The following is an 18,814-nucleotide window of genomic DNA, read 5'->3' as shown; positions in this document are numbered from 1 at the left end:
ATGCTTTGGAGAGGGTGCAGAGGAGGTTCACCAGGATGTTGCCTGGTATGGAGGGCGCTAGCTATGAAGAGAGGTTGAGTAGATTAGGATTATTTTCATTAGAAAGACGGAGGTTGAGGGGGGACCTGATTGAGGTGTACAAAATCATGAGAGGTATAGACAGGGTGGATAGCAAGAAGCTTTTTCCCAGAGTGGGGGATTCAATTACTAGGGGTCACGAGTTCAAAGTGAGAGGGGAAAAGTTTAGGGGGGATATGCGTGGAAAGTTCTTTACGCAGAGGGTGGTGGGTGCCTGGAACGCATTGCCAGCGGAGGTGGTAGACGCGGGCACGATAGCGTCTTTTAAGATGTATCTAGACAGATACATGAATGGGCAGGAAGCAAAGAGATACAGACCCTTAGAAAATAGGCGACATGTTTAGATAGAGGATCTGGATCGGCGCAGGCTTGGAGGGCCGAAGGGCCTGTTCCTGTGCTGTAATTTTCTTTGTTCTTTGTTTGGGGTGAGATGAAGAGGGATGTAGCTAGCACAGTTGGGCTGAATGGCCTTTTTCTGCTGCAAATTCCGCCTCCTTCCTGAGGGAACCACTCACCTGAAAGAGCTCAGCGATCTTCGGTCCCTCCAGGAAGAGGCGAGTGTTGAGGCACTCCACTGGCCCAAACTGAGCTGTGAAGTCCTTGAACTCATCGAATACTTTGGGATACATTGCGGCTGACATGATGTCCTCGGTGGTGATCTCGTCCACATGGCGTGCCTTCAGCTCCTTCTCCAGGTTTTCAAAGTCCAGCGGCAAGAGGGAGGCCCCAGGGCGGCCCTCGATCCGAGGCAGGTCCTTCAGCACCTGACAGGAAACAAAAACAAGATTCCATCAGCCATCAGTCCACGGGACGCTGCACCTTAAAGAGCCACAGCCTGACCAGAAAAGCCCTGCATTTCTGTAGCGAACAACACTGTAATGTAGGAAACTCAGCAGCTATTTTGTGTGCAGAAAGATCCCATAAACAGTGTGATAAATGACCTGATCATCTGTTGTTAAGATGTCGGCTGAGGGATAAATATTGGCCCAGGACACTGGTGGGAACTCCCCTGTTCTTCCAACAGTGGCCGTGGGATCTTTTAAATCCACCTGAGGGGGCAGACGGTTTTGAATTCGAGGCACAGATCTTCCCCGTTCCATCTCCCACCTCTGAACTATAAAGTGCTTTTACTCTGCCTTTTGTTGGCAATAAGTGTGATTTTATTTTGAAGCAGCGAAATGGAAATCGATGACTTTATATTTCAGCAGTTCATTAAGTGGAAAACCTAACGTCCTTTTAATTCACCCAGTCAGCACAAAAGCACAACGACTAAACAACCAATTCAACCGATTTCAGCTTGAATTATTTTAGAACAGAGAACTACAGAATCCAATTTCTCTCTTTTAAATGGTGAATTTTCTGTAGGGCGCAGTCACTCTTTGCCAGAGTGATACATCAGTACATGGGTAAAGGCCGGCTACCCAAACCCCACCCCGATGGGACCTGACAACATGTGTCGGGCTCGGGTCGGGTCGGACTTCCGGGTCCGGCATTCGGGCTTGGGTGGGGTTTCGTTTGCAGCCCTTTAATCTAGAACAAGGGGATGTGACCTTAAAATGAAAGCTAGGCTGTTCAGGGGTGATGTCAGGAAGCACTTCTTTACACACAGGAGAGTGGAAATCTGGAACTCTCTCCCCCAAATAGCAGCTGGCTCCTCACTCCTCATTCAGTGACATCCTTGGCCCAGTATTGCTGCAGGTGGCAGCGTGGGTGCTCATCACTCGGGCACTGCCCGGTGCGACGGTTTTGCCAGGCAGCATTCCATCCTGGAGTACGTGGCACACACGCCAGAGGCCCGAGGAACAGTCAGGCATCACCCCACTGGAGGTCGGACTGTTGTCACAGAGGCTCCAGAGTGCACAGGGCTACACAATCCCCTGCACTGACCTATACTGGCTCCCGGTCTGGCAACGCCTCGAAGTTAAAATTCTCACCCACGTGTTCAAATCCCTCCATGGCCTCATCCACCTACCTATCTCTGTAACCTCCTCCAGCCCTACAAACCCTCCGAGAACAGGGAGAGACCATTCAGCCCCATCATTCAATTAGCCTTTGCCCATATACCTTGATATCAGTAGTCAATAAAAATCTACCCCTCTCAATCTTGAAAGCTCCATTTGGCTCCTGGCATTCACAGATTTTTCATTCCAGATTTTCCACTGCCCTTTGTGAGAAAAAGTGCTTCCTGATTTCACAATGAAAACAGCACTCAAAGCATTTCAATGCAAGGGGGACTATACTGTAATATTGCTGATTTTAATAAAATTGAGGTTTACAATCCAGTGTCTGCACCAACTAATTAAAACCACAAAATTATTTCAGACTCGCAGCCGACAATAGGGATTGGAGACACAGAGCTATGCCAAACTCATAAAACAGTGGGAGCTGAATAGGCTGTGAGGATAGGAGGGCAAATCTACTTAATCGCTGCTTGTGTTTCACCTAAAGGAAGCTTGGAATTAGAAATGAAGAGCTCCAATCTTGAAGGTAATTACTTCCCATTGCGGTCAAGGTATTGGTGAAATATTAATACTTGTTTCAGGAATGGTCACATTACAAGGTGGAACGGGTGGGAGTTTACAGCTCAGTGCCCTCGGGGAGGGGCTGTGGGTTAGTTAGGGGTAGAGGGGTGGGGGAGGGAGGATCGGGGACATTCGTTGGGGGGGGGTGTGGGGGTTATTTGAGGGCGCTGTGTTTGCAGAGCCAGATCTCAGGTAGGGAAGTGTGGGATTTGCGGAGTGGGGTTACGGGGCTGGGTTTTCAGGGCGTGCGTGGTTTGTGGGGTGCAGATTTGCAGATGGGGTTTACAGGATGGGGGCTCTCTGTCCCATCTCCAGGTTGGTACACATCGACAGGAGTTCCCTACACAGAGCTCACCTCTCCTCTCACAAAAAATAAAGCACCAAGGAAGCATTAGTTGCAGCCTGGGGTTGGTGGTTTGGGTTATACAGAGTTAAGGTTTTACACAGAGTAAGAGGTCCTGAGCACAGGCCGAGATCAGCTCTGTGAACAGGAGGATCTGGTAAACAGATTAGTCCTCTGTTCAAACAGCATGGCCATGATTTTTAAACTTCCCTGGTAATGGCCGGGCAGTTTCCTCCAGCGATCACTGCACCCAATCGTTCATTTGTCTTGATTTCTCCATCACTTTTTTCAAGGTAATGATTAAATATTTGCTTTACCAGGCTACATGCTGCATATTGTGCGAGGTTAACCATTTCCAGCATGGCTCATGTTTGAAAATTCCCTAAGTTAAGCTCCCTAAGCACACAGACATTACACATCGAATCTTACAACACAGGAGGAGGCCATTCAGCCCATCGTGATTGTGCCTGCTTTTTGAAAGAGCTATTCAATTAGTCCCAATCACCCCCTGCTCTTTCCCCTGCAAATTTTTCCTTTTCAAGTATTTACCCAACTCCCTTTAGAAAGTTACTACTGAATCTGCTTCCACTCGCCCCTTCAGGCAGCGCGTTCCAGATCACAACAACTCGCTGTGATTAAAAAAAAAACTTCCACTAGTTCTTTTGTCAATTATCTTAAACCTGTGTCCTCCGGCCACTATGGCGGCCAGTTTGAGAGAAAGTGATCACAGGTTCAACCCAACAGGCTCCAAAGATATGAACCACAAGCAGCATTTTATTGACTGGCGTGGCCTGCCCTGTTTAATAGGTATCAGCTGGGGTTAGTGCTCTCTCTCTCACTCCCAGTTAGAAGCTTGTGGGTTCCAGTCCAGCTCCAGTGATCTGAGCACAGCAACCCGGCTGACACTCCCAGTGCAGAACTGAGGGAGTGCTGTACTGTCGGAGGGGCCGTCTTTCAGACGAGACGTCAACCCTGTCGGCTGGGTATATAATATTAGTGTCAAGGGGAGCTTATTTACCTCAGTGTTTTTAATCAGCTCTGGGCAGAATAATATGAAATGGATATTGCTGATGATAGGTTTATGAGGGTTGAGGATAGAATGTAATAATATAGTGGAAAGTATACTGAAGAGTATTAAGCATAGTATGTTATAGGGTAGTGGAATATATTACTAAGAACAGTGAATGAAATGAGGATGGGGAAAGATCATTGGAGATTAATTGTGGTATATTAAGGTTTGCGGGCTATATCATTAATACAGGCCCCTGTACATGGGTGGGAAGTGCACGCTGTGCAGTGGCAGTGCTGCCAAACGCAGCCTTATCATATTGCTGTTTGTGGGATCTTGCTGTGCGCAAACTGACTGCTGCGTTTCCTACACGGCAACTACACTTCAAAAGTACTTCGAGGCTGTGAGGCACCTCGGGGCCATCCTGAGGTTGGGAAAGAAGCTGTTGAAAAGCTTTCTTTAGTCGTGATCAGCAGCCAAAGTGCAGCTCGAAATGAATATTTGATGTTGGGTCTGTGTCTCTCTCTCTCTCTCTCTGGCTGGGAGCAAGATCTGCAAATATCTGAGCCCTTCGGAGGCAGAAACTGTAAACCAGCTTCAGCTCAGAACTGCCGTTAACATGTGGTCGTAAAAGTGGAACAACTTGGCACTCATCCTGACGTTAGCCGACAGGATTCCTGACCCGATTTGGAAAACTTCAAAGAGAATCGAGTCCTCGGGAGGATTGGAGCTGTTTTGTCATTGAGGATATGTAGTGGAAGGAACAGAATGAGGTTACAGAGTGGAGACAGGGAGGGGGAGTTTGCTACCTGCACACATTCCTGTCACAACCCATAGTCTCGTGTCATCTGAAAACACAGGCTGAGAGTAAACAGGTGTCAGGCAGGATTTGTGCGAGCTGAGACTATGGGCTGCTGGTGAATGTAACGTTGGGAAGGAAAAAGCGGAGCCTGGGTTTCAGTCCCAGTCATTAACCAGCAGCCTCAGAGGAGAAACCCTGAACCTTCCCTTATGGAAGGGCAAGAGACCTTTTGGCAAATAATCCCTCAGCCTCCTCTCCCTCCCTGGGACTGTTACTGAAGGGGGGGAAGGGGGTCAGGGGAGGAGTGGGGGTGAGAGGGGGAGTGGGGAATGAGGGTGAGGAGGGAGAGGTGAATGAGGGGGAATGAATGTGAGGGGAGAGCGGGGTAAGATGGGGAGGGGATGAGGGGGAGGAGAGATGGGAGGAATGGGGGAGTGAGGGTGAGGAGGGAGTGGGGAATAAGGGTGATGAGGGAGTGGGGAGTGAGGGTGAGGGGGAGTGGGGGTGAGGGAGGACTGAGGGATGAGGGTGAGGGATGAGTGGGGGGGATGAGGGTGAGCAGGGAGTGGGAAATGAGGGTGAGGGGGAATGAGGGTGAGGAGGGAGTGGGGGATGAGAGTGAGGGAGGAGTGGGGTGAGTGTGTGGGAGGAGTGAGGGTGAGGGGTGAGTGGGGTTGAGCGTGAGGGAGGAATGAGGGTGAGGGAGGAGTGGGAGATGAGGGTGAGGGAGGAGTGGAGGATGAGGGAAGAGTGGAGGATGAGGGAGGAGTGGAGGATGAGGGTGAGGAGGGAGTGGGGGATGAGGGTGAGGAGTGAGTGGTGGATGAGGGTGAGGAGGGATGCGGGTGAGGAGGGAGTGGGGGATGAGGGTGAGGAGGGAGTGGGGGATGAGGGTGAGGGAGGAGTGAAGGTGAGGGAGGAGTTGGGTGAGTGGGGCTGAGCGTGAGGGAGGAATGAGGGTGAGGGAGGAGTGGGGGATGAGGGTGAGGGAGGAGTGAGGGGTGACAGAGGAGTGGGGGATGAGGGTGAGGGAGGAGTGAGGGGTGACAGAGGGATGAGGGTGAGGGAGGAGTGAGGGGTTGAGTGAGGTTTCACATTCCTGGAATAAGTTTGAGAAGTGAACGAGCTGCAGATGTTGCAGACGGTGTGAATGGCCATTGTTTGCCCACCTGTACAGGAAGGCTCTGAGTCACTGATACTAATCTGAGTTCCGGGAAAGGTGAAGCAGTAACTGAGAGAGCAAGCAGCTGTCTGACCGTCTGGAACATAACTAACTGAACAGGGAGTGGAGAAACGGCACTTCAACAGGCTGGTAGATCAGAGAGGTACGCAGAGCATCTGTTTCAGCCCAAACTCTGCCCTTGGACTCTCCCGCTCCCTCCCAAAGGAGCAGAAGCCAAACAAGCTGAAGACTCCTTTCCGGCAGCTCCCGGCCAATCTACGGCTTTTCTCATTTTGTCCTCTTCTTAATTAATAGCAAAACATGTACAAGACTCTGGCAAAAATGTGCTCACAGCTTCTCAATCACAAGAAGTTACTGCTGGGTGTTCAGCAGTAATATCTGCTGAAGGTGCGGCCTCTGTGCTGAGGCCCAACCCCCAGTGCCATTCACCCTCTGATCTCCGTATACAAACTGACACTGTGAATGTCGGTAGGATATTCCTGCATTGCAGCAGTCACAACTGAGCATAATCCTGTCCTCAGACACTGACACACAAACACAAAGAGACAAACACACACACACACTCTCTCACTCATTCACACACTGTTACAAAGAAGATGCTGCCAAATATATAGTGAAAGAGGAGGTAGTTGATACACTGGATGGACTAATGATCGATAAGGAGGATGTATTCGAAAGGCTGGCACTACTTAAAGTTAATAAGTCACCAAGAGCAGAAGGGATGCATCCAAGGATGCCGAGAGAAGCAAGGCTAGAAATTGCAGAGGCTCTGGCCATATTCTTCCAATTCTCCTTAGATACAGGGGTTATGCCAGAGGACTGGAGAATTGCAAATGTTACACATTTGTTTCAAAAAGGGTGTAAGGGTAAACCCAGCAATTACAGGCCAGTCAGTTTAACCTCAGTGGTGGCAAAGCTTTTGGAATCAATAATCTGAGGCAAAATTAATAGCCCCTTGGACAAGTGCGGATTCATTAGGGAAAGCCAGCACAGATTTGTTAAAGGCAAAGTGTGTTTAACTAACTTGATTGAGTTTTTTGATGAAGTATCAGAGAGAATTAATGAGGGTAATGTGGATGATGTGGTGTGTATGGACTTCAAAAAGATGTTTGCCAAAGTGCCACATAATAGACTTGCCAGCAAAGCTGAAGCACATGGAATAAAATGGACAGCAGCACAAGGGAATTAAGTTGGTTGAGTGACAGGAAACAGAGAGTAGTGATGAATGGTCGTTTTGTGGACTAGAGGAGTGGGGTTCCTCGGGGTTGGTATTAGGACCACTACTTTTCTTGACCTATATTAATGGGTGAACAGGGCACAGTTTCAAAATTTGTGGAAGGCACAAAACTTGGAAGCATTGTGAACTGTGAGGAGGATAGTGATAGATTTTAACAGGATATTGACAGGCTGGTGGAATGGGCGGACACGTGGCAGATAAAATTTAATGCAGAGAAATGTGAAGTGATACATATTGGTCGGAAGAGCGAGAGAGGCAATATAAATTAAAGGGCACAATTATAAATGGGGTGCAGGAACAGAGGGACCTGGGGTGTATTTGCACAAACTGAAGGTGGCAGGACAGGTTTAGAAAGTAGTTAAAAAGGCATACAGGATCCCGGGCTTTATAAGTCGAGGCATAAGGTAGAAAAGCAAAGAAGCTATGATGAACCTTTATAAAACTCTGGTTTGACCTCAACTGGAGTATTGAGTCCATTTCGGGCACTGCACTTTAGGAAGGATGTCGAGGCATTAGAGAGGGTGCGGAAAAGATTTATGGGAATGGTTCCAGGGATGAGGAACTTCAGTTACGTGGATAGACTGGAGAAGCTGGGGCTGTTCTCCTGCAAGAAGATTGAGAGGAGATTTGATAGAGGTGTTCAAAATCATGAGGGGTTTGGAAAGAGTAGATGGAGAGAAACTGTTCCCATTGGAGGGTTGTGAACCAGAGGACACTGATTTAAGATGAATGGCAAAAGAAGCAACGGGAACATGAGGAAAAACTTTTTCACACAGCGAGTGGTTAGGATCTGGAATGCACTGCCTGAGAGGGTGGTGGAGGAAGATACAACGGGGCTTTCCAAAAGATAAGCATCTGAAGAGAAAACATTTGCAGGGCTATGGGGAAAGGGCAGGAGAGTGGGACTAGCTGAGCCGCTGTTACAGAGAGACAGCACGGACATGATGGACTGAATCTTCTCCTTCTGTGCTGTAAACATTTTACAATTCTATGATCTGGAACGCACTGCCTGAAAGGGCGGTGGAAGCAGATTAAACAATAACTTTCAAAAGGGAATTTAATAAATACTTAAAAAGGAAAAATTTCTCGGGCTATGGGGAAAAAGCAAGGGGAGTGGGACGAATTGGAGCGAGCCAGCACAGGCACGATGGGGAGACTGACCTCCTGTGCTGTATCATTCTGTGATTCTATGTGACCCTATAGGATTTAGTATTCCAGATGTCACAGCTTTACTGCGCTCTGGCAATGAGTAAATCAGCCATGTACAGCGTGTAATTAAGAAAGTCTGTTAATCACAGAACCATAACAGTGATTACAGATCAACTGAGGGAAGAGAAAGTGAGAGACAAAGACAGAGATAGAGACAGAGTTACGGAGACATAGAGATAGAGAGAGAGACAGTGATAGATAGACAAACAGAGATAGACAGGGTGAGACAGACAGGTAGAGACAGAGATAGAGAGACAGATAGAGACAGAGATAGAGACAGAGTTACAGAGACATAGAGATAGACAGGGAGAGAGAGAAAGACAGTGATAGATAAACAGACAGAGATAGACAGAGACAGATGGAGACAGAGATAGAGAGAGATAGACAGTGAGAGACAGAAAGAGAGACAGAGACAGATGGAGACAAAGACAGAGATAGAGAGAAACAGAGCGAGACAAAGAGAGACATAGAGAGAGAGAGATAGACAGAGACAGAGGGAGAGAAAGAGAGACAGAGACAACAGTCAGCGATAGAGAGAGAGACAGAGATATGAACCTATGAATTAGGAGCATAAGTAGGTCACTCGGTGCCTTGAGCCTGCTCCGCCATTCAATCAGATCATGGCTGATCTGATTGTAACCTCAACTCCACATTCCCATATATCCCCAATAACCTTCCACCCCTTGCTTATCAAGAATCTATCTACCTCTGCCTTCAAAAATATTTAAAGACTCTGCTTCCACTGATTTTTGAGGAAGAGAATTCCAAAGACTCACTTTTTCTCCTCATCTCTGTCTTAAATGGGTGACCCCTTATTTTTATACAGTGACCCCTAGTTCTAGATTCTCCCACAAGGGGAAACATCCTTTCCACATCCACCCTGTTAAGACCCCTCAGGATCTTATATGTTTCAATCAAGTCGCCTCTTACTGTTCCAAACTCCAGCGGATACAAGTCCAGCCTTTTGTCATAAGACAACCCGCCCATTCCAGGTATTAGTCTAGTAAACCTTCTCTGTACTGCTTCCAACACATTTACATCCTTCCTTAAATAAGGAGACCAATACCATTTACAGATGTGGTCCCACCAATGCCCTGTATAACTGAAGCATAACCTCCCTACTTTTGTATTCAATTCCCCTCATGATAAACGATAAAATTCTATTAGCTTTCCTGATTATTTGCTGAACCTGCATACTAACCTTTTGTGGTTCATGCACTAGGAATCTCAGAGCTCTGCAATCTCTCACCATTTAGATAATATGCTTCTTTTTATTCTTCCTGCCAAATGGACAATTTTACATTTTCCCACATTATACTCCATTTGTCAGATCTTTGCCCACTTACTTATCTATATCCTTTTGTAGCCTAGATGGAGTCAGAGACAGACAGACAGAGAGAGACAGACAGAGATGGAGTCAGAGAGAGAGAGAGAGAGACAGATAGATACAGCCAGACAGAGATAGATACAGCGAGAACCTTTCTAGCACAGATGGATGGGTGATAGCGTGGTCCTGGAGTCTCCAGTGTAACAAAACTACTTCCATTGCTTTGAATATTTTTTTTTAAGGACTTGTGATAAAACTGAAAAGGTTCCATGGATGTGTTTTGTTTTACCAAGTTCACCAAAAGGGCACTTGAGATGTTGTTTGAAAGCGACCTGTGCTGGAAGTCATGTGCTTTGGGCTCACTAAACAACAGAACTCTTAGTGACCCTGGGGAAAAATGGTTACAGAGAAGCCACATGTTAAGGTTTGTGGAGGTCAGGAGGTCAACTCTCTGTTTGGGGTTTGGACATTGTTTTCAGTTTAGTTGTGGTGTGAACATGTTTGAAGACAATTGGTGTTTTCCTGCCAAGGGAAAAATAAACCACCCAGCTCACCTCCTGCTCTACCTCTTTGAAGAAATCCTGCCAAGATCCAGTGTGGGAGAGCGAAAATCCCTGGTGCTGCATAGCTCCTGAGAAGCTGAAAAAATCCTGCAATTCAAGTGTGTGCTGGCGGAAAACCAAGATGCCACATTTCTCCTGGAAAGCCAACTAGAATAATTCTCGACATCTCCAGAACGGACAGCTTCTGAAACACTCTCAGTGACCCATCTCCGTATACCCAGACGCCGGACCAAAAAAGGTACAACTGACATCTTTCCATATCTTCTCTTTTTTTTCATCAAGAATTTGACCAAAGTAGTTTTATTTGGTCTTTTTTTTTGTAACAGACCTCAGCACAGAGAACGTCTGTATTTTTTTTTCCAATGTGTGTGAGTGTAACTGGGGAATTTTAAAAAGGGAACTTTCATATTTCAATCTGTGTGTTAGTGCTTTGCTTTGTTACTGGTTAAGCCTTGTTTTATAATAAACTGACAATTCTGTCATTTATTAAAGAAAGCTGGTTGGTGTATTTTATTCTGGGATATGAAAAATAGGGTATATGACTGGCTGTATCGGTAACTGGGTAAACATTTAACTATATGTTGTGACCTGTGGAGAAGTGGAACTACAAAAGACAGTGCACTCCTTCCACCTCAGTCGTAACACCAGGAATTGAAGATTAATCTCCAGGATATGGCTGGGAGCAACACCCAGAGAGGAAAATTATAGGGGGATTTAAACAAAATTCTGTTTTCCTAATTTTCTTGAGAAAAATATTTGACTGGACGGGCTGCTTGGAGGCAAGAGGTCATGTGATGAGGCCTCCAGGAATGTGTCCAACCAGAGTTGGTAACCCCAACAGGTGGATTAGCAGGCAGTGGCTCAGAACTTGTCAACGCTGTGGCTATATTACCAGGCCGAAGGATCTTGTGGCCTACTTCATTGGCTCCTCTTTTGCCCATAGGTTGAGCTCCCAGCAACACACAAGACACTGAAAGCTAAAAGAGGTGAAGCCACAATGAAGTGAACAGGCAGGAACACCAGGTGCAGGCGGGCTTTCAACAACATGGGATCCTCCAGTGAACAACAACAACATCTTGCATTTATATAGCACCTTTAACATAGTAACAAACGTCACAAGGCACTCCAAAGCATCGTTGTTCAGCAGAATTTGACACTGAGTCAGTTAAGGCGATATTAGGGCATGTGACCAAAAGCTTGGTCAAAGAGGTAGGTTTTAAGGAGCATCTTAAAGGAGGAGAGAGAGGCAGACTGGTTTAGGGCCCAGGCAGCTGAAGGCACGGCCGCCAGTAGTGGAGCAGTGAAAATTGGGGATGTGCAAGAGGTCAGAACTGGAGAACAGAGATTTTGGTGGGTTGTATGGTTAAAGGAAGTTACAGAGATTGGGAGAGGCCAGGTCGTGGAAAAGGAGCCAGTGTAGGTCAGCGGGCACAGGGGCTGATGGGTGCGAGTTAGGACATAGGGAGCAGAAATGGAAATGAATGGGAACAAACACACAGTCCATGGATTTCCAGCATGGACTCAATTTGCCAAATGGCCTCCTTCTGTGCCATAATGACTCTGTGCAAGGGCACAGAGTGTTTCAGAAGGATAGAATGATGGAAGCCTTATACAGGGGACACCGGGAATGAAGGATGGAGTTCTTGGTGATGTACACTGACATTCCCAACGTTGTACTGAGAAAGTGCGGCACTGTTGGAGGTGTTGTCTTTCAGATGAGACTTTAAAGTGACACCTGCCCTCTCAGGTGAATGTAAAAGATCCCATGGCCACTACTGGAAGAAGAGCAAGGGAATTCTCCCAGTGCTCTGGGGCCAATATCTATCCCTCAACGAACATCACTACAAAAACAGATTATCTGGACATTACCACATTGCTGTTTGTGGGATTTTGCTGTATGCAAATTGGCTGCCATGTTTCCTACATTACAGAAGTGACTACTCTTCAAAAGTACTTCATTGGCTGTAAAGCACTTTGGGACATCCTGAGGTTGTTTAAGTTGCTATACAAATGCAAATCTTTCTTTTACAGTCATGTGGGTGGAATGTAGATCCTTCAATCATGAGGTGAGAAGTGCGGATGTTCGCTGATGATTGCACAATGTTCAGCAACATTTGCGACTCTTCAGACACTGAAGCAGTCTGTGCAGAAATGCAGCAAGACCTGGACAATATTCAGGCTTGGTCTGATAAGTGGCAAATAATATTTGCGCCACACACAAGTGCCAGACAATGACCATCTCCAACAAGAGAGAATCTAACCATCTCCCCTTGACATTCAATGGCATTACCATCGCTGAATCCCCCACTATCAACATCCTAGGGGTTACCATTGACCAGAAACTGAACTGGAGTAGCCATATAAATACCATGGCTGCAAGAGCAGGTCAGAGGCGAGGAATCTTGCAGCAAGTAATTCACCTCCTGACCCCCGCAAAGCCGCCTGTCCACCATCTACAAGGCACAAGTCAGGAGTGCGATGGAATACTGTCCACTTGCCTGGATGGGTGCAGCTTCAACAACACTCAAGAAGCTCGACACCATCCAGGACAAAGCAGCCCACTTGATTGGCACCCCATCCACAAACATTCACTCCCTCCACCACCGACGCACAGTGGTAGCAGTGTGTGCCATCTATAAGATGCACTGCAGCAATGCACCAAGGGTTATTACACAGCACCTTCCAAACTTGCGACGTCTACAACCTAGAAGGACAAGGGCAGCAAATGCATGGGAACACCACCACCTGCAAATTCTCCTGCAAGCCACACACCATCCTGACTTGGAAATATATCGGCCGTTCCTTCACCGTCGCTGGGTCAAAATCCTGGAACTCCCTTCCTAACTGCACTGTGGGTGTACCTACCCCACATGGACTGCAGCGGTTCAAGAAGGCAGCTCACCACCACCTTCTCAAGGGTAATTAGGGATGGGCAATAAATGCTGGCCTGGCCAGTGATGCCCACATCCAAGGAACGAATGAAAAAAATCTCTCCCAGAGAAGCTAAGCCCGCAATAAGCAAACTCCCAAATTCTGTGAATAACATTAAATGTATCTGCTGTTGCTGTCCCAGAACCTTGACCTTGCCCCGTAGTGTGAGGCCAGCTCATTATCATAGTGCAGCATTGGGGGTGAGGGAGGTGGGTGGAGGTGGAAAGGGTTTCCTGTCCCAGTAGCATGTAACGGGCTGCTGCTGCCCACATCCCTTTTTTGGGGTCGGTGTAGGAGGATGCGCCTGACCAAAATGGGTCTTTTGACCCCAAAGGTCAATTGGCATCTATGTGAACAGCCATCCTGGCACATTCACAGCCAAAAGGTAAGGGAGGGAGGTCGTACAGTGTCTGAGTATAAAAGCATTGTGGCAACCACCAAGGTATCTTGCACAGACTTGAATGAAGTTGGCCCTGTGATCAGTCAGTAATATACATGGATAGAGGACTATCCTTTTCTATTTATAAATGTTGTTGGTCTTGGAGGGAGTGCAGCGTAGATTTTACCAGAATGATACCTGGACTCCAAGGGTTAAATTAAAAGGAGAGATTACACCAACTAGGGAATTTAGAAGGTTAAGGAATGATTTTCAAGATATTAATGGGAACTGATTCGGTAGATAGAAACTATTTCCTCTGGTTGGGGAGTCTAGGACTAGGGGAACAGAGTCTAAAAATTAGAACCTGACCATTCAGGAGTGAAATTAGGAAACACTTCTACACACAAAGGGTGGTAAAGGTTTGGAACTCGCTTCGACAAATGGCAATTGATGTTGGATCAATTGTTAATTTTAGATCTCAGATCGACAGATTTTTGTTAACCAAAGTTATTAAGGGATATGGGGCAAAGGCAGGTATATAGAGATAGTTACTGATCAGATATCATCTCACTGAATGGCAGGACAGGCTCAAGAAGCTATCTGTACCTCAACCCCATTTTACCCGCCTTAGCTACATATCCCGATACCCTTGCCCAACAAAAATCTATGGATCTCAGTCTTGAAATCTCCAAGTGACACCCAGAATCCACAACTTTCTGAGGGAGAGAGTTCCAGATTTCCACTCCCCTTTGTGTGAACAAGTGCTTCCCAACATCACCCCTGGCTCTCATTACACCACCTTGTTCTGGACTCCCCCACCCCAACCAGAGGAAATAGTTTCTCTCTGTTGGAGAAAATCCGGATTTTCTCCAACACTCTCTATCGATCCTATCGAATCCTTTAATCATCTTAAACCTCGATCAGATCACAGCTCAATCTTCGAAACTCAAGGGAATAAAAAGCTGGACTATGGGCTCAAATCCATAACACAGAGGCGAGAAAGAGAGAGATATTGAGTCGAGCTAACATTTTATAACCAGTTCAAGACTATCTCTAAAACTTATTTCCAATTGGCATGAAAGTGCAATAAATCACACATCATACAGAAGAGAAATTTAGTGTTAATTGGCAGAATGAAGCCAATTTGTCTGCTCGATCTGCTATCCAGTTAGTACTTTGTGGGACTGCAGTTTACTTCAAATTTATCGTTCAAAGCTAACTGGAATCAGGATAGTGTTCATTGTCTGTCATTTCATAGATAATCTCAGACTTGCCTCACTGTAACACTCGCTAATAAACACACCTGCAGCGCTCTGAAAGCATCGAGGGGCTATCTGTGCATCTTGTTAGAATATTAACTTGAGAATGCAAATTCCCGTAAAAAAATGTGGACTCAGGATTCAGAAGCACATTTTCAAAATTTGCAGATGACGCCAAGTTGTGGGGCACAGTTAATACTGAGGAATAATGTGGCAAAATACAAAAAGACAGTATTAAAGTTGTGGAATGGGCTTGCAAATGACAAATGAATTTCAATAAGGGTGAGATGGTTCATTTTGGTAGGAATCATAAGGAGGCCACATTCTTTCTTCTTTCTTTTGGGCCTCCTTATCTCGAGAGACAATGGATACGCGCCTGGAGGTGGTCAGTGGTTTGTGAAGCAGCGCCTGGAGTGGCTATAAAGGCCAATTCTGGAGTGACAGGCTCTTCCACAGGTGCTGCAGAGAAATTTGTTTGTTGGGGCTGTTGCACAGTTGGCTCTCCCCTTGCGCCTCTGTCTTTTTTCCTGCCAACTACTAAGTCTCTTCGACTCGCCACAATTTAGCCCTGTCTTTATGGCTGCCCGCCAGCTCTGGCGAATGCTGGCAACTGACTCCCACGACTTGTGATCAATGTCACACGATTTCATGTCGCGTTTGCAGACGTCTTTATAACGGAGACATGGACGGCCGGTGGGTCTGATACCAGTGGCGAGCTCGCTGTACAATGTGTCTTTGGGGATCCTGCCATCTTCCATGCGGCTCACATGGCCAAGCCATCTCAAGCGCCGCTGACTCAGTAGTGTGTATAAGCTGGGGGTGTTGGCCGCTTCAAGGACTTCTGTGTTGGAGATATAGTCCTGCCACCTGATGCCAAGTATTCTCCGAAGGCAGCGAAGATGGAATGAATTGAGACGTCGCTCTTGGCTGGCATACGTTGTCCAGGCCTCGCTGCCGTAGAGCAAGGTACTGAGGACACAGGCCTGATACACTCGGACTTTTGTGTTCCGTGTCAGTGCGCCATTTTCCCACACTCTCTTGGCCAGTCTGGACATAGCAGTGGAAGCCTTACCCATGCGCTTGTTGATTTCTGCATCTAGAGACAGGTTACTGGTGATAGTTGAGCCTAGGTAGGTGAACTCTTGAACCACTTCCAGAGCGTGGTCGCCAATATTGATGGATGGAGCATTTCTGACATCCTGCCCCATGATGTTCGTTTTCTTGAGGCTGATGGTTAGGCCAAATTCATTGCAGGCAGACGCAAACCTGTCTATGAGACTCTGCAGGCATTCTTCAGTGTGAGATGTTAAAGCAGCATCGTCAGCAAAGAGGAGTTCTCTGATGAGGACTTTCCGTACTTTGGACTTCGCTCTTAGACGGGCAAGGTTGAACAACCTGCCCCCTGATCTTGTGTGGAGGAAAATTCCTTCTTCAGAGGATTTGAACGCATGTGAAAGCAGCAGGGAGAAGAAAATCCCAAAAAGTGTGGGTGCGAGAACACAGCCCTGTTTCACACCACTCAGGATAGGAAAGGGCTCTGATGAGGAGCCACCATGTTGAATTGTGCCTTTCATATTGTCATGGAATGAGGTGATGATACTTAGTAGCTTTGGTGGACATCCGATCTCTTCTAGTAGTCTGAAGAGACCACGTCTGCTGACGAGGTCAAAGGCTTTGGTGAGATCAATGAAAGCAATGTAGAGGGGCATCTGTTGTTCACGGCATTTCTCCTGTATCTGACGAAGGGAGAACAGCATGTCAATAGTCGATCTCTCTGCACGAAAGCCACACTGTGCCTCAGGGTAGACGCGCTCGGCCAGCTTCTGGAGCCTGTTCAGAGCGACTCGAGCAAAGACTTTCCCCACTATGCTGAGCAGGGAGATTCCACGGTAGTTGTTGCAGTCACCGCGGTCACCTTTGTTTTTATAGAGGGTGATGATGTTGGCATCGCGCATGTCCTGGGGTACTGCTCCCTCGTCCCAGCACAGGCATAGCAGTTCATGTAGTGCTGAGAGTATAGCAGGCTTGGCACTCTTGATTATTTCAGGGGTAATGCTGTCCTTCCCAGGGGCTTTTCCGCTGGCTAGGGAATCAATGGCATCACTGAGTTCCGATTTGGTTGGCTGTATGTCCAGCTCATCCATGACTGGTAGAGGCTGGGCTGCATTGAGGGCAGTCTCAGTGACAGCATTCTCCCTGGAGTACAGTTCTAGGTAGTGCTCAACCCAGCGGTCCATCTGTTTGCGTTGGTCAGTGATTATGTCCCCCGATTTAGATTTGAGGGGGGTGATCTTCTTGATGGTTGGCCCAAGAGCTCTCTTCATGCCATCATACATTCCTCTGATGTTTCCGGTGTCTGAGGCCAGCTGAATATGACTGCATAGGTGTTGCCAGTAGTCGTTTGCGCAACGCCTAGCTGTTCTTTGTGCAGTACTTCTGGCTGCTTTAAGTGCTGCGGATGTTAAATCGCTGGGGGCTTTCTTGTAGTTCAAAAGTGCAATGCGCTTAGCGGCTCTTCATTATGAGATTGAAACCAGTCTGCATTTCTCTTCGCACTTTTGCCGTAGGTGGTCAAAGCTGACTCATAGATGGCGTCTCTGATGTGGGCCCACTTGGTCTCAGCATCCCCTGTGGGAGTGTTTTGAAGGGCTGTTACAAGTGAATTTAGAAATTTTTGTAACAGCTGTGGGTGAGAAATTCTGCTCGTGTTGATGCGCGGGTGGCCCTTCTGCTTGGAATGATGCAACTTCTTTGGTCTGAGTCTAACCTTGCTGCACACCAGGGAGTGGTCGGTGTCGCAGTCCGCACTGTGGAAGCTGCGTGTGATTTGAACACTGTTTAAGGCGGCTCGCCTTGTGACAATGAGGTCTAGCTGGTGCCAACGACGTGATCTTGGGTGCCTCCATGAAACCTGGTGACAGGGTTTAGTGTGAAAGAACGAGTTGGTGATGCAGAGGTTATGATAGGTACACAACTCAAGCAGTCTCTGCCCGTTCTCATTCATCCTTCCAACGCCATAGCGCCCAAGGCAGGAGGGCCATGAGTCATGGTCGGCCCCAACCCTGGCATTAAAGTCCCCCAGCAGGAATAGGTGTTCGGTGTTGGGGATGCTGCTAATGATGTTATGGAGTTGTTCATAGAACTGGTCTTTAGCTTCAGGTGCGGAGCAGAGTGTTGGAGCATAGATGCTGAGTAGGTGTACTGGACCAGAGGTGGTGAGCAGTCGGATGGACAGTATGCGTTCCGAGCCATTTGAGGGAGGCTCTATCATGCTGAGCAAGGAGTTTCTGATGGCGAAGCCCACTCCATGCTGTCTTGGTTCTTCAGGATCCCTGCCCTGCCAGAAGAAGGTGTAGTCTTGCTCTGCTAGAGAGCCACTCGCGGGGAGGCGAGTCTCCTGAAGTGCTGCAATGTCCACATTGAATCTACTGAGCTCGTTGTTAATGATGGCGGTCTTCCGAGAATCGTTGATTTGTGTAAGGTCTTCCGACAGGCCAGGACACATAGTTCTGACGTTCCAGCTTGCAAAGCGAAGGGCTGGTACCTTCTTTCCTTTTTTCTTGTTGTTTGGTGCGGTGTAACAGTCCACCTTTCGGGCAATAACCCTGAGCTCCAAGCACCCATTGAAGCAGGCAGACTGTGGCGGGACAGAACCTTATTGACCGGGGGCTGCCCGGTTTAAGGCGGGCGGTAGCTGTCCAGTGAGGTGCAATGACCTCTCCCACCGACAAAGGCAACCCGTGGCGCCCAGTTTCTACGCCAATTTATCTGGACTTATAACCCGTAACTGCTGCCTTCCGTGTTGTTTTAGTCGCTGTGAGGCAACTATGGAGTGACCTCTCCATGGCGCATGCCTGGGCAAATTTATGGAGGTTGAGAGTTGCCCAGTTGTCAAAACCCCCCTCTCGGCCTTTCTGGTGGGGTCCAAAGGAGTGCAGGACACGACGTTTGGCACCAGTATGGCTGCAGGAA

The 18,814-nt window shown here is 47.5% G+C and overlaps 1 protein-coding gene across 5 annotated transcripts in view; it reads right to left on the bottom strand.

The window, feature by feature from the left end:
• Positions 1 to 18,814, bottom strand: part of LOC137355917 (pyruvate carboxylase, mitochondrial-like) — a 1,077,083-nt gene that overhangs the window by 17,529 nt on the left and 1,040,740 nt on the right. For all 5 annotated transcript variants that reach the window (XM_068021564.1, XM_068021567.1, XM_068021566.1 and 2 more), the window contains one exon: positions 594 to 842. In XM_068021564.1, the coding sequence (XP_067877665.1) occupies positions 594 to 842 (249 nt within the window). The remainder of the gene's footprint in view (positions 1 to 593; positions 843 to 18,814) is intronic.

Source organism: Heterodontus francisci, chromosome 44, assembly GCF_036365525.1.
Source record: "Heterodontus francisci isolate sHetFra1 chromosome 44, sHetFra1.hap1, whole genome shotgun sequence".
NCBI classification, from domain to species: Eukaryota; Metazoa; Chordata; class Chondrichthyes; order Heterodontiformes; family Heterodontidae; genus Heterodontus; species Heterodontus francisci.
Note: the sequence above shows the minus strand (reverse complement) of the source record. Positions and strands in the feature narration are given on the sequence as shown.